Here is a 14,423-nt window from a genome sequence, read left to right as displayed (position 1 = left end):
CGGGAAGGATTGAATTTCATATTGTATAGTTATGCCATTAGCTCCCCACTCAGTCTCGTCCCGAAAACGGCTAGGCTATTGAGTCGGCAACCTGAGCCAATCTCACCTATGCAAATCAAAAGACTATCCCTTATAGGCAGAAGTTCATAACTCGCTCAGGATTAAGATCAAGTTACCTAGTTATCCTATGAGATAAAAATCTATTGACTGACAGTGTTCGAGCCAATGATTTATTATTTCACTGTTGGTCTTATAGAAACTCATTGTATAGGATTCCCTCACTAACATGTCTCTACATGAACGACCTGGATAAAGTAATTGTTTGCTATTACAAAGTAAGATGTATCCATAGTGTTAGCAAGCCGATAAGGTTGTTGGGTGTGTTGCCCTAAACTCGTAGTTTGTAATTATGTAAAAACAAAGTCATCTTTAATAAAGTTATGTTATCTTAATTAATCAAATTATTGTTGAATTTACAACATTGCATTATTGTCCAAATCCAATAAATTAAATATCCAAGGTTATTATCATGTAACCAGGATAGTATATATACTGGGTATATATTTGATATACCCTCGATATACATGTTGATAATGTCTCAGGAATAACCTAAAGAGTCTAAAGTATATGGATAAGGGTGGGTACCTTATCTTGACAACACTGTTCATATGACCAGCTTTGTAAATGTTAAAAATAATGTGCATAATATGTACATTACAACTATAGGTTATACAAGAAATGCTTTAGAATATCATTCTATTTTGCAAATAAATAATTATGTGTTAATTATTTAATATATATTATATATAATAAATTAATTATTAATTAGATTAATAATTATTTAATTATATTAATTAATTAATTATATAATATTTATTAATTATTGTTAATATTAGTATTATTAATATTATAATTAATCTAATTAAAACTCCCATGCAAAATTACAGGGGAGTGAGAAGTTGGTTGTGACGTGGGGTAACTCCCCACGTCATCCTGGGTTAATAATACATAATGGTTCTGTAATGGGACGACTTCTTCTTCCCCTGCATTTCTTCCATCTCTTCATGCTCTCTCAATCCCAATACAGTTTTTTGCTTCCAAATTAATGTTGCCACAAGCAATTTTTTGTTCCTAAAGGATAGCCAGGAAGATTTGTAATGGTATGAACGGATTCACTGCAAAAACTTTGAAGAACGTCTTCAAAAGTAAGTTTTATTTCTCTGTTTTCTATTTGCTGTGTTATGAATTTTTCCTCTTTAAATTCACGAGATCCTTGTTTTCGTTGCGGGATTAACGTCTTATCAAACGTACCCCAACCTTATCCATGTACTATAGACCATTTATGTTATTACTGTAACATTAACCATTTGTTTAGCAAATATATACTGTATGTATATTGTATATCAAATATATACACTATCAATTAAATATATACTATATATCAAATATATACATTGTATATTAAATATATACTATATATCAAAATATATTGTTCCAGTTACATTAAATAACATCGAATCTTAGTTTAATGGAATACGAGCAACGCAAATAAATAATAAATTAACTTTTATTAGTAATATATAAAACATTTACAAATTACAAACTGACGAGCTCAGGGCACTAAACCCAACCTTAAATTGATGCGATCCTCGTTTTCGATATGGAATTAACGTCCTATCAAAGGTATCAACCTTATCCATGTACTATAGACCATTTATGTTATTATTGCAACATTATCGAGTTGTATATCTAATATATATTGTATATATATATTGTATATCAAATGTATAAACTATATATTAAATATATATTGTATATTAAATATATACATTGTATATTAAATATATACTATATATCAACATATATTCCAGTTACATTAAATAACCTTGGATCTTAGTTTAAAGAAATACGAGTAATGCAAATAAATAATAAAATAACTTTTATTAATACTAAATAAAATTTTACAAATTACAAACTCACAAGCTTAGGGCACTAAACCCAACAATCTCCCACTTGTCCTAAAGCGAGTGAGATATACATAAGGATTACAATAAACTAAGGCATACAATATACCCAATGACATCGCCAACTCACCCTAGACAAAATGATACATGTCTCATATAACTAGATTATCTAGGTGACCCTCGGACACATTAGCCGTGAGAGCCTTTGTAAACAGATCAACAATATTGTTCTCTGAAGCATTCTTCATGACAATTACATCTCCTCGTTGCACAATCTCCCTTATCAGGTGATATTTCCTTTCTATGTGTTTTCCTCTTTTGTGACTTAGAGGTTCCTTTTAGTTGGCCACTGTACTATCGCAATATAGTGTAATGGGCAGGAACATGTTTAGAATGACTTCCAAGTCTATCGGGAACTTCTGAAGTCAAACAACTTCTTTAGCAGCTACATTCATAGTAGAGTCCGTAATACACCCTTGCGTAACAATCTGCCACACTACACCTCCTATATTAAGAGTGAACACTGATCCTGACGTAGATTTATGATAATCCTTGACAGTTTGAATCAGAGTCAATGTCCACGTGATGATCAAATCCTTAGCGCAGTACATAAGCATGTAGTCCCTCATTCTCCGAAGATACTTAAGGATTGTTTTGAAAGGAAGTAGCCCTTTCTTGGAATTCTGCATCGTATATCTTACTAGGGTAACCTACAATCATATGTCTATGTGTGATTACAATCCTAGAGAATAATTATCAACTCACATGCATTATGGGTCAGAGGGCCTATGTCTAGGACCATATTTTATGTGCTTATGTCTAAGTCACATCTCATATTGGTTTCATAGTATTTTACCTAACTCACCCTTCTCAGGGTTGAGCTTTAGTGTATAAATCAAGTTCCCACTGGCCAAATGGACAAGAGACGTAAAGAGAAGTTTTTAGAAACCCACCCAAAAAAGTTCCAGGCGAAATTCTGGACAAATCCTTAGTGTGTTGAAAATCAAATCATTTTGACTAGGACATTCCACAAAGAGGTCGATAACTAATTTAGAACATTTTTAAAGGAAAGAAAATGCACGAAAACATAAAGGAAGTATTTTCATTGAATTAAAACGAATAAACGAGTCGTACAATGAGTTATAGCTTGACCCTCTTCTCTCTCGAGTGTGAGGGGAGTGTAAACTTGCTAAAGAACTTAATAATAACAAAATAAATGAAGAACAAATGATAGAACTTGAATTAAAAGCAATAAAGTACGAAAATAGGAGAAATTAACGACTAAAACTTGAAACTAAAACTAAGAACGAGTTCTACAATGAAGGGATAATGTAAATGAAGCTGAAAACGAGCATGGAAGGGATGAATTTCTGCTGGAGGGATGGCTTCCTTATATAGCACCTTGGGTTGGTTGAACTCCCCACCATTTTAGGTGGAAATGGGTTGAGATTCACCTAACAAACCCTCTTGGACTTGGACTCACGGTTTTGAGTTGGTTTAAATATGTGAGAAATGTCCTTCTTGCCCTTCATTAATCAAAACGTGCGTTTTGCCCATGTTGACTTCCAAAATTGTGCCAGGCGCAATTCTGTAAAGACAAAAAACTGTTATTTTCTTCCAACTTTGATCACATTTTTCTCATATTTTTCCTAAAGTCCCATAGTTTTACTTTTATGCATAAATGTTCTATGCATGTTATACTTTAAGAATGTGTGGTCTTTTTTGGCAAATAATAATGGAAAAATGGTAAAAAAAACGTGGTCAAACCGACCTACCGACTCATGTTTTTGTAGTAGAAAGTCAACCCTAACAATAGACTTCAACATGGCAATAGGGGAGAAAGTTTCTTCATAATCAACTCCATCCTGCTGGGTAAAACCATTTCCCACGAGTCTAACCATAAGGGTTTGAACCTTTCCAGTTACATCTCTTTTCCGCTTATAGATCCATTTACAACCTACAACTTTTACCCCATCAGGATGATCTACAAGCTCCCAGACGAGGTTGAAGTACATGGACTCCATTTCCTGATCCATAGCTTTCATTCATTAATCTTTGTCAACATGTTTCATTGATTGTTTATAAGACAACAGGTCCTCAACGCCATCATCAGTTCTGACGACTTGGGATTTTGTTAATCCCATGTAACGGTCAGGATGTGATACGTGACAACCCAAGCGTATTGGACTACTCAAGCCACAAGCCACTTGAATCCAATCGTATAGATGGTTTCAACCCGAAAGGCTAAGAGTTAGATGGATTACCTTTGCAGTCGATTACCTTGAGCAGACAGAATACTCACTCTACTCAAAGCCGGAAACACTCCACGAGTTTGGTGACCAACCAACCAAGCATGCTCCGAGGGTAGATATATGGATTCCTAAGTTCAACAACACAAAGGAAATGATATTTTCGGGGGGGGGGGGGGGGGGGGGGGAGGGGGGGTTGCACACGGCAAAGGGTGAGAACACTCTAAATTTTCTATTGAATAATAATTCCAAGATGATAAAAAACAAAGGAGGGGCACGCCTATTTATAGGCTAAGGCCCATGGCCTTTTTACAAAAAGTTAAATAATTAAATAAAACATAAAATCAATTTAAACCCGAAGAACGGGGACAGTTTATTCCCCTGTCCACCCTTCTTCTTCTTGAAGTTCTTCGAACTCGAAGAAGAAAATCGAGGCTTAGTCCCTGTAACGCCCCGCGTTACTCAGGCTAGCTTGCCTCGAGTTCCAGGAAGTTTTTATAACAAAATAGATTTTTTATTTATTTATTTATTTCATTTTATTCTGTTTGATTCATCAGTTATCTTTATTTAATTTAAGTGTGGCATCTCGGTTATTGTGTATTGCTACAGAATTAGTGGTGAGTTAGTCGCGTGTAGTTATTTATCAAATTATGGTTTAGTACGGATTCCGTTATGTGACACTTGTTTTGGGCCATTGGGCCAATTACAAAATTATATTATTGGCTTGTTTTAATAAGGAGGGGTTGGGTAAGTGGGCCTTAAACAAAAGGAAAAGAACCCAAGCCCAAAGGAGTTAAAAGCTTAAAACAAATAACCCTAGCCTTGTTATTTTTTTCTCTTCTTCTTCCTCCCTTTCCCTCTCTTGTTGAAGCCGCCGACCACCCCCCCACTCGGATTCTTCTTCTCCGGCGAGCAGCTCCGTTCGGGCGACGCAACGAACAGCGGCGGCATCGAAGTAGCAGGTGCGGCGTCGGGACAATAGCACGGCAGCAGCAGGCAGCGTCGGGCAGCAGCAGGCGACGGCTCGTGGTCTCGGGCAGCAGCAGGTGCGACGGCGGCGCGTGGTGGCTGTTCGCGGTGTTTTCTCTCGATCCGACAAACTCCAACGACTCGAATAGCTTAGATCCGGGAAGCCCGGTAATTTTCTTTGACCCACCCTTGTTCGAAGTTAGATTTGGATTACCGAAACCCAAACGAAATCGATTTGGAATACCCACACCTAAGCGAAATTGTTTTGTAGTAACGGACATCAAATCGAAGCCGTTGAAGGTCGTTTTGGGCATTTTTCACTGCTATAAAAACGTGGACAGCAGTGTTTTGGGAGGTGTCCGGTGATTATCTTCATCCGTTCGAAGCCCGATTTACGCTACCCACCCCTTTGTAAGCTAGATCTAATTTACCCATACCTACACGAAGTCGTGTTGCGGTAATGAGACCCTTTGAACCCTCTTAGAGTTGTTTTCGAAGGCTGGACAGTATATTTATATTACTGTTTTTTTTCCCTTTTTGTGCTTAGGTATGAGTTCGACGCAAACTCAAGGACGTGGTTGTGTAAGTAGCACCAGGGGGCGAGTGCGTGCGTTATTTAGCATTAACGGAATGGTTTTGATGCTGATTTCTAGTTAAAATAATTTAATTATGCATGTAGGGATTGTTAGTTTTGATTTGTGAACTTCTAGTGATTTTGTTGTCGTCTTCCTATTATTGAACACTTATGAGGAAACATGCTTTCTATTCTTATTGTTGGAGGTGACTAGTAGATTCTGAATTGTTGTGGTTAAAAGTAACTGGCTCGTGACGTTTTGCAAACAGGTTGTAAATGAAATGCTCGCGATGTTAAACTGATAATTAGTTTATATTGTTTTAGTTGTGAGCTGTTGGGTGGTGACTTGTTCATTACAAAGAAAAGCATGCTTGTGAATTGTGCAGTGAATTGGAATGTGGAAAATATACTTGTAGGTGGTCTTGGGAGGGCTAGTGGGTGTGGTGAAGGGTGAAGGGTGAAAGGACGGGTTGGCAGTCCGTTAAACTATGGGTGGTCTGATCTGAAAATGCATATCAATCGCTTCGAGGTTCAAAGCCTTGAGTAGTTGCCTTGGGAATAAATGACAAGGCCGAACGTCAAATTTCTGTAAATGAGTATTTGGGTCTTGGGGATAAATGTCAAGGACCAATACGCTAGGAAGTCATCGGTACCTTGGGGATAAACGGTAAGGACCGGTGCACAGTTCAGGCCTTGGGAATAAATGGCAAGGCCGAACATCAAGTTTCTGTAGAGGAGTATTGAGGCCTTGGAGATAAATGTCAAGGGCCAATGCGACTCGAGGAGTTAGGCTTGAAGGACTAAAGTAGAGTGGTGCTTGCGAAGTAGTGGTGATAGGCCTTGGGAATAAATGGCAAGGTCGAACATCAAGTACTGTAAAAGAAGGGGGGGCGGTATCTTCGGAATAAATGTCAAGAGCCGTCATGCCTCGAGAAGTTAAACAGGGAGTATCACAGGGGGGTGTAGAGGGAGGTTTAGTACTGTGGGACAAGGGACTAGTGAATCATATGGTTGTAGTCTTGGTAGTTCCGACGCATGGTTGTTGTACGTAAATGTCAAGTTATTGTTTTTTTTTCTCTCTCGCTGCCTATTTAATTGTCTTGATATCGTATTATTTTATATGCCGTGATTGTGAGCATGATTTTTGTGTTAGTTAGGAAGGGCTACTTACGATGTACCTTATGTACTCACCCCCCTTTTTATCCTTATTTGTTTTCAGGTGTGAACAGGGTCGACCGTGGTGATGACGTGGAGGGGGCTTGACCGAGGAGGGATCACTAGTCGAGTTAGTGAGGATGGAGGGAAGGGTCGTTTGGTACGAGTAGCGTTGGAGTTTGGTACGAGTAGCGTTGGGATTTATTTTATTGCTAGGTGTGGACCCGAGGAGCGATTTTGTTTTCTTTGGAACTACTTTTATTTTATTTTATTTTATTTTTACTGATGTTATTGTTAAACGCGTCATTGTTGTCGTTGGAGTTTAGGTGTACGATTGTTTTATTTATTTAAGCATTTTAGCCACTGAGGCGGTTATGAGATGTCTTTTTTTTTTTTTTATTGCCCACGGAGAGCGAAGTTTCGACAGTTTATAAAATTGATATTCTTGGTGGAATTATGGGAGTCGAAGCTTTATTTTATTTAAATTATTACCGGGGGAGTTGGTTATCTCGTGTTTAGAGTTAAGACTAGATAGGTGGATTATTTAGCATTACCTAGGATGGTATATAACGTCTTGGGACGTTACAGTCCCAGAGGTATAACCTTTGTGGAAGTTTTGTTGGAGGTGACAACATTTGTCTCCTCTTTAGGTCCCTTGTTTTTCATGAGGGACTCGTAAGTCTGGAGCTCGTTGAGGAACGTGGTCAGGTTGTATTCCAGTTTATTCATTAGAGCGTTGCTGCGAAACTGTAGAAAGCTCTTCGGGAGAGACTTCCTAATAAAACTAACTTCGCTAGACTCATTGATGACAACGTCATTCATCTCCGCCACGCTAAAGTGGACCATCATATCAAGATTATGTTCCCGAACAGATGTTCCATTATTCATTCGTGAGTTGAAGATGAATTTGAGAGCTTCATGCATGACTTGCGAGGAAGGTTTTCCAAACATGTCACGCAAAGAATTCATGATCTCGTGTGCAGTGATCATGGTCTCATGCTTCATAGCCAAAACTTTAGATATGCTGACCAAGATGTTGACTCGGGTCTTTGAGTTGGCCTTTGTCCACCTTTCATATGCGTCATGAACAACTTTAATGGTGTCATATCCAGGGGCCTCCAGACAGGCCTCCATTAAGACAAAGTGGAGATCACCTACTACGAGTATGGCTTTAAGGTTTGTTTTCCACACGGGAAAGTTATCCCCAGTCAGTTTATCATCGGCGATAAGTGAAATGAAAAATGTAGACAAAATTGTTGAAAACAAATAAAATGTTTACATTAGAACTTTACAAAAACTCTTTAAACCAATAAAGTTTAGCAAATTAATAAATAATCAACCCTAAAAATTAAATAATTTGCAATGATACTTCAGTGATTTAGAACAACCGCCACTGAAGGGTAGTCAGTTATTCCTTCACTGAATTGAGACTATCTCAACCAAGCAATATACTATGATAACTCTTACCCGATATAATGATTAGCTACAATTTCATTTTGTCCATAAATCATTAACTAACTTAATAATTTATTGTAAGTGTACTCCTTTAATTCTAGACCAAAAAACTCTACCCCGACACGCCCACCAAAGGGTAGGACAATACCATCGCAAAAACTTTAGAACCCTATCCATTCATGAAGTTTACCATAGCATTGACGCATGAAAACACCTTCCAAAGGGAGGATGCTCACAGGGCACCACGAGGCCGAGCATGAAACCCTTGCTTTGCAAACTAATGAAGGAGACCGTAGGAAGTGTTGTCACACGACCTTCTCCCGCTTACTTTAAATACTTTCTCCATTCACCTTGATATTGACCTATGCAAACACCTTCCGAAGGGAGGATGCTCCTAAGGCACCACGAGGCCAATCATGAATCTCACGGTATGAACTTCACGGAAAGCGTGACTGAAAAAAGTATATATTATACATACCTCGTATATGAAACATATTGGTATGTTATATACATACAGTAATCCACTCACTAAGTATTTCATAACTTAGGGTTTATTATTTAAAGAAAAAAAAAACGGCTACAACATTTTTTCTTAAAGAAAATAATTTGCCCAATACAACTTGTTTATATTGGATAGTTTTACACTATTGTTTTTAGTTTATGAAAATATTTAATAAACTAAAACATTATTGCATGCTTTATAAAAATTTGACTAATTCAAACCCTAGGTTGATTCCGAGGTAGAGGTGTTCCCAAAGCCGTCAGCTTAAATACCTCAACCTAGACAGAATTTTGCTAAAACGTGGTTCCCTTATAGGTAATATTTTATAATTAAATTTTTTTATTTTTAAGAAAAAAACTCTAATTTTATTAGGGAAAAAAATGTAAAGTTTAATTAATTAATTTTAAAACCCTTCTTAAACAAATTAACTAACCACAAACATGCAATACTATGCTGTTAACATACATAAAACAATTACACATATAATTAAACTTATAGTCATTCATCAAATGACATTCATAATTATAACAATTATATTTACTATAGAAATGTCATGCTCAATCCAACTCATTTTTCCATTAATTAACATAACAATTATATCAATTAGAAGAAAAAAATACATCATGCTTCATATAATAAAACACTTATATTAATACAATGCATGATCATGCTTTAACCTACGGTGGATTTTTAATCTAAATGGCATACTTTATGTATCATACATTTTATTAAACATACATTCTTAACGCATAATAATTAAAAAACAAAATTAGACCAAACCTGAAACAGCTCGAACACATGAACTGACGCCTCAGAATCACTAGGGAAATCACCGCGGTGTTGCTGCACCATACTCCAGTACACACGACACCATGGCATTACAGCACATAATCGTAGTGCCATGCCATTGCCGTCGCATAACTTCGTCGTCTTTTTTGCTATTTTCTCGAAAAAACGTCTAATCCATCACCCTGAACACCTTTCGATCGACTCTAACTTACAAACTCGATACATAAACGAACGGCCAAAAAACCGGTCCTTACATGATCAAAATAGAGCAAAATTGCAATTCTAAACACCAAAACTAAAAAACGCCTAATTTGCAAACCCACGCTCATGATGCAGTGAAAAATCCACTAAAATCTGTGTAAATTTCATCAAAAAATTTAGAACGAAAAATCGTGATCTGATACCAATTGAAGGGATATGAATCCCGGATCGGAAGTAGTAGAATGAGTTCTTCAATTTCTCTTGAAATTTAAAACAAATATTTACAAATATAAAACAGGGAATAATGTTAGATTTTAATTTTGAAGAATCTCATTCATGTAAACCCAATAAGACAACACCACTTGATCTTCCTCACTAAGTCTCTCAATCTGAATCAGGATTTTGGGATCCAATTGCAAGGGATTGAGAGAGTAAGAGAGTTTAGAGGTTTTTTTTTTTAGGGTTCTTTTAAGGCTTAGCTTATGTTATATTTATAGAGGGAAAATCCTAACACCATCAGGATATCTTACCCTTTCAGATATAGGATATATGTTCCCGAATCTAAGGGAAATCTAAATACCATTATGATATCTTATTCTTTTTAATTGCTAAAGGGAAATCAAAATGTAGAAAATAGAGATTTTTTCCATCCATTAGGTTAGCCCCCACTCTCAAAATACATAGTATTAATTTTGAATCTTTATCCAAAATTAACACATATTTATATAATGTATCAATATACATTATATACATTCCTTTATATAATTTGAACGTTTCAAATTATTTCTTAATTCTTGATTCTCGTTTTACCCATTGTGAGCTAGCAAGGAGACCTAATGGACCTACAAATCCAAATCTTTAACGATGAGAGATTAATCAGTTAAACTCATTAACCGAGTTAATCAACATTCATTAATTACAGGTCACTCTAATAATACCTGCAATTACAATTTTTTCACTGCATAATATTTCCGTGTCCTAGGATGTAGGACCATTAACGGCAAGTCAATGATTCACAAGTGCTCGTAACTCTAGCAGGGTCAAATTACCATTTTACCCCTTAGTTACATCTTGCTCCTTAAATACCATTGCACCTCTAATGAACAACCCGGGTATGGTCCGACTAATAACAGAAAGCCCTCTCCGGCCAGTGAGAGGGTTGGGCCTCTTGTTCAAGTCCTAGAGTCAACATGTAAGGGAACACTCATATACTTCCTTATAGTCGATGACGAGTGAATTTCATCTAGTCCCCAAAATGGTATGATTATTGAGTCGGTAACCCGGGCCACTCTCACCCATACAAATCAAAAGACGATTCCTTATATGCAAGAGCCCGTAACTTGCTCAGGATTAAGATCGAGTTACCTGGTCATCTTATGAGATAACAATCTATTGACTAACGGTGTTAAAGCCAATGATTAATTATTTCGCAGTTTGGTCTTATACAAACCCACTGTATAGGATACCCTGACTCGCATGTCTCTATATGAATGACCTGAATAAAGTCATTTGTGATTATTACAGAGCGGGTTGTATCCATAGTGTTACCATGATAAAGTACCCAACTTTATCCATGTACTATAAACTAATTAGGTTATTAATGAAACATTATCCACTTGTATATAAAATACATATTGTTTATCAAATATATACACTGTATATATTAAATATATACTATATATCTAATATATATAATTCCATTTACATTAAATAACCTTGGATCTTAGTTTATTGAAATACGAGTAATGTAAATAAATAAAAAAATAACTTTTATTAATAATAAATAAAATGTTTACAAATTACAGACTTATGAGCTCAAGGCACTAAACCGAACAACTTGTCGGTTGACCTTGAGACAAATTGATCCAACACGCGGCTATGTAATCGTTGAGGCGCTAAAGTTTCTTCGGATTCCTTGACGATTCCATTTCGAGCACAACTCGGATTTTATCTGGATTGGCTTCAATTCCATGCTGGTTAGCCATGAAGTCGACGAACTTGCTGAGGCGACACTGAAGTCATGTTTCTCTGGTTAAGCTTCATTTGTTATTGGCGCATAACTTCAAAGGCTTCGGTCAAGTCGAGTATGTACGTGCTGCACTGCTTGCTCTTAACTAACAATCTTGTTGACGTAGACCTCCATGTTCTGTCCGATCTGTTTGGCGATCATCATGTTCACCATGCGCCTTATGTTGCTTAGGGGTTGTTGAGACCAAAGGGCATTGCCTTGTAGCAGTAAAGTCATTGCTTGGTCACGAATAAGCCGTATTCTTTATAAGGGACATGCATATTGATTTGATTGTACCCTGAGTAGGAGTCCATGAACGTTCATGTCTGGTAGTGGCATCGAAGAGTTGACCTATCCAAGGAAGAGTAATGCTATCTTTCGGACAAGCATTGTTCAGGCTTGTGAAATTAATGTAGACGCAACATTAGAGTGTCAGATGAGGGTGTGAACTTCTTTTATAAAATCGGTTCGTAAGAGCTTGTCAACTTCCTTTCTGATTACAATGCCATGCTCAGTGTCGACAGGTCGACTCTTCTGCTTTATAAGTCGAAAAGAGGGATATACATTAAGCATATGCACCATGATGTTCGAGTCGATAATCGACATGTCTTCATTCGACTAGGTGAACACGTCGGCATTAGCTTGTAAGAAGTCTAATGAGTTCTTTCCTCAAAACGGCCCCCAACTTAGTGTCGATGCTGACCTGCTTATCGGGGCTCAGGAAGGGCACAAGTTCTAGCCCTTCACTAGGGCTTCCTCAACTCGATTCCTCTTGGGTTGGGCCACCTTGGTGATTGCTGCACATGTGGTCGACCCCTTCAATGTTGCGTAGTACCATTCTCTCGACGTCATCTATTCACCTCGAATGGTGGTGATGCCTATAACGGTTGGATACTTTGTCATTTGATGATAGGCAGAAGGAATCAACTTCAACTGATGTATCAAAGGGCAGTCGAGGATTGCATTATATGTTGCGATCTGATCGATCACGACAAACTTTGTGACGATATTGACCTCATGCTCATTTTCGCCGAGGGTGATTGGGTGTGAAATACATCCCTCACCCGCTACCGATTCTCCAGTAAACCTAATCAGTGTGTTGGGCTTGGCTTACGATGTTTCCGCTCCCATCTGAGGGAATAATAGGTCGACAAGGCAAGGATATTCGTTGACGCTCCATCGACCAGGACGTCTGACCTTTACGTGGTCAATTAGGGGAACAATGACCAGAGCGTCATTACGAGGCATATGAACTCCTCCGGTGTCCTGCTCATCAAATAGGATGGGCAAGGTCGGGTTTTCCAAATATGAGGAGCACAACTCATGCATGGTTTTACGGATAAGGGTCTTCCTTTCCTAACCCAATCGATCTCCACTCGGTCCTCCAGTGATGGTGTTGATCACTGGGGGTCGGTCACCGGTGCGCCTAGGTGGCATAAAAAACCTTTTTTTATGGTCTTCCCTATTTTATTTGTCTGATTTGCCCGATCTCGCGAGCCTAGTTTTATCTTATTTAGGTTAGCTTTACTAATTAAGTTTTCAATATGATCTTTCAGAGTATAGTAGGTCGAGGTGTCGTGGCCATGATCCTTGTGGAATCGAGAATACTTACTTTTATCTTTTTTTGTACGCTGTTCGGTGAATCTTACCAATGGACGAAGGTAGGTTCTCAAAGTCTTCTTCCTCTACTGCCACCAAAATTTCAGCAATAGGAACATTGGTCATTGTGTATTTGTTGAACCATGAACCATGCCTAGATTCCTAGCTGTGATCATCACGTTGGTCAGAGGATTTATCATCGGATGGCTGACTCGAGCTATAGTTGTTATCTTGGTGGTTTGAGGTGTTCAAGATTTGTTTTCATCTATGCCTAGATTGCTGCACTTCCATCCATTAACCTTCCAAAGCTACAAGGCATCAATATATCGTCGTGCTCAGATGAGTAGTTCATTTAGCGATGTCCCAGTCTTACTTTCGGGTTCGATCACCATATTCTTATCATTCAATCCAACGGTGAAGTATATGATGGCCATATCATTAGTGTAGTTGACTACTTTAACAAGCTCGTCCATGAATCGAGAAATGTAATCGATCAGGGACTCGATCCTGATGTTTAAAATTGTCAAGGCGAGATGGAGGGAGCTTCATCAATTGCCGAGCAGAGGATTGATTAATGACCATTTTGCACAGCTGCCAGTAGCTTTCTAAAGGGATGTGATTCCTAAAGCGGAAGCGGATCTTCATTGCTGATTTTCGGGATACAAAATTGAATTTCAAAGAAGGAAAATACAAGGGAAACCAAATACCTTTGAAGAACTTTTCTTCTACTGTTTCCCACGAACACCACCACTACGTCTTCCTCGCTATCCTCTTGGGTCTCGGGATCGTGCTTGTGGTAGCACCTTGATCGAAGAGAGGGAGAGATTGAAAGAATTTATTTATTGAGAGAGCATCACCTTGGGAGATCTGATTTGTTCTGTTTTGCAGAACCTTTTTGCAAATTTTCCCCAGAAAAACCAGTGACGTGGGGAGTTAACCCACGTCACTTAACTCCCCA

General features: G+C 37.8%; 1 protein-coding gene and 1 long non-coding RNA gene across 2 annotated transcripts; one reads left to right on the top strand and one right to left on the bottom strand.

The window, feature by feature from the left end:
* The first annotated feature begins 5,078 nt into the window (after positions 1-5,078).
* LOC148212965 (uncharacterized) lies at positions 5,079-7,359 on the top strand. Its single transcript, XR_015789485.1, has 4 exons — positions 5,079-5,350; positions 5,454-5,639; positions 5,730-5,764; positions 6,976-7,359. It is a non-coding gene; the product is annotated as an uncharacterized LOC148212965 (long non-coding RNA).
* Positions 7,360-7,493: 134 nt separating this feature from the next.
* LOC148212964 (uncharacterized) lies at positions 7,494-8,045 on the bottom strand. The gene has a single exon (XM_088120447.1). It carries the CDS (start codon positions 8,043-8,045, stop codon positions 7,494-7,496), a length of 552 nt encoding a protein of 183 aa, XP_087976573.1.
* Positions 8,046-14,423: the final 6,378 nt, after the last annotated feature.

The sequence above is a fragment of the Momordica charantia genome (genome assembly GCF_013281855.1).
Source record: "Momordica charantia cultivar OHB3-1 chromosome 2 unlocalized genomic scaffold, Mcharantia_2.0 BLBB01000002.1, whole genome shotgun sequence".
In the NCBI taxonomy this organism is placed as follows: domain Eukaryota; kingdom Viridiplantae; phylum Streptophyta; class Magnoliopsida; order Cucurbitales; family Cucurbitaceae; genus Momordica; species Momordica charantia.
This window is presented reverse-complemented; position numbering and strand designations above follow the sequence as displayed.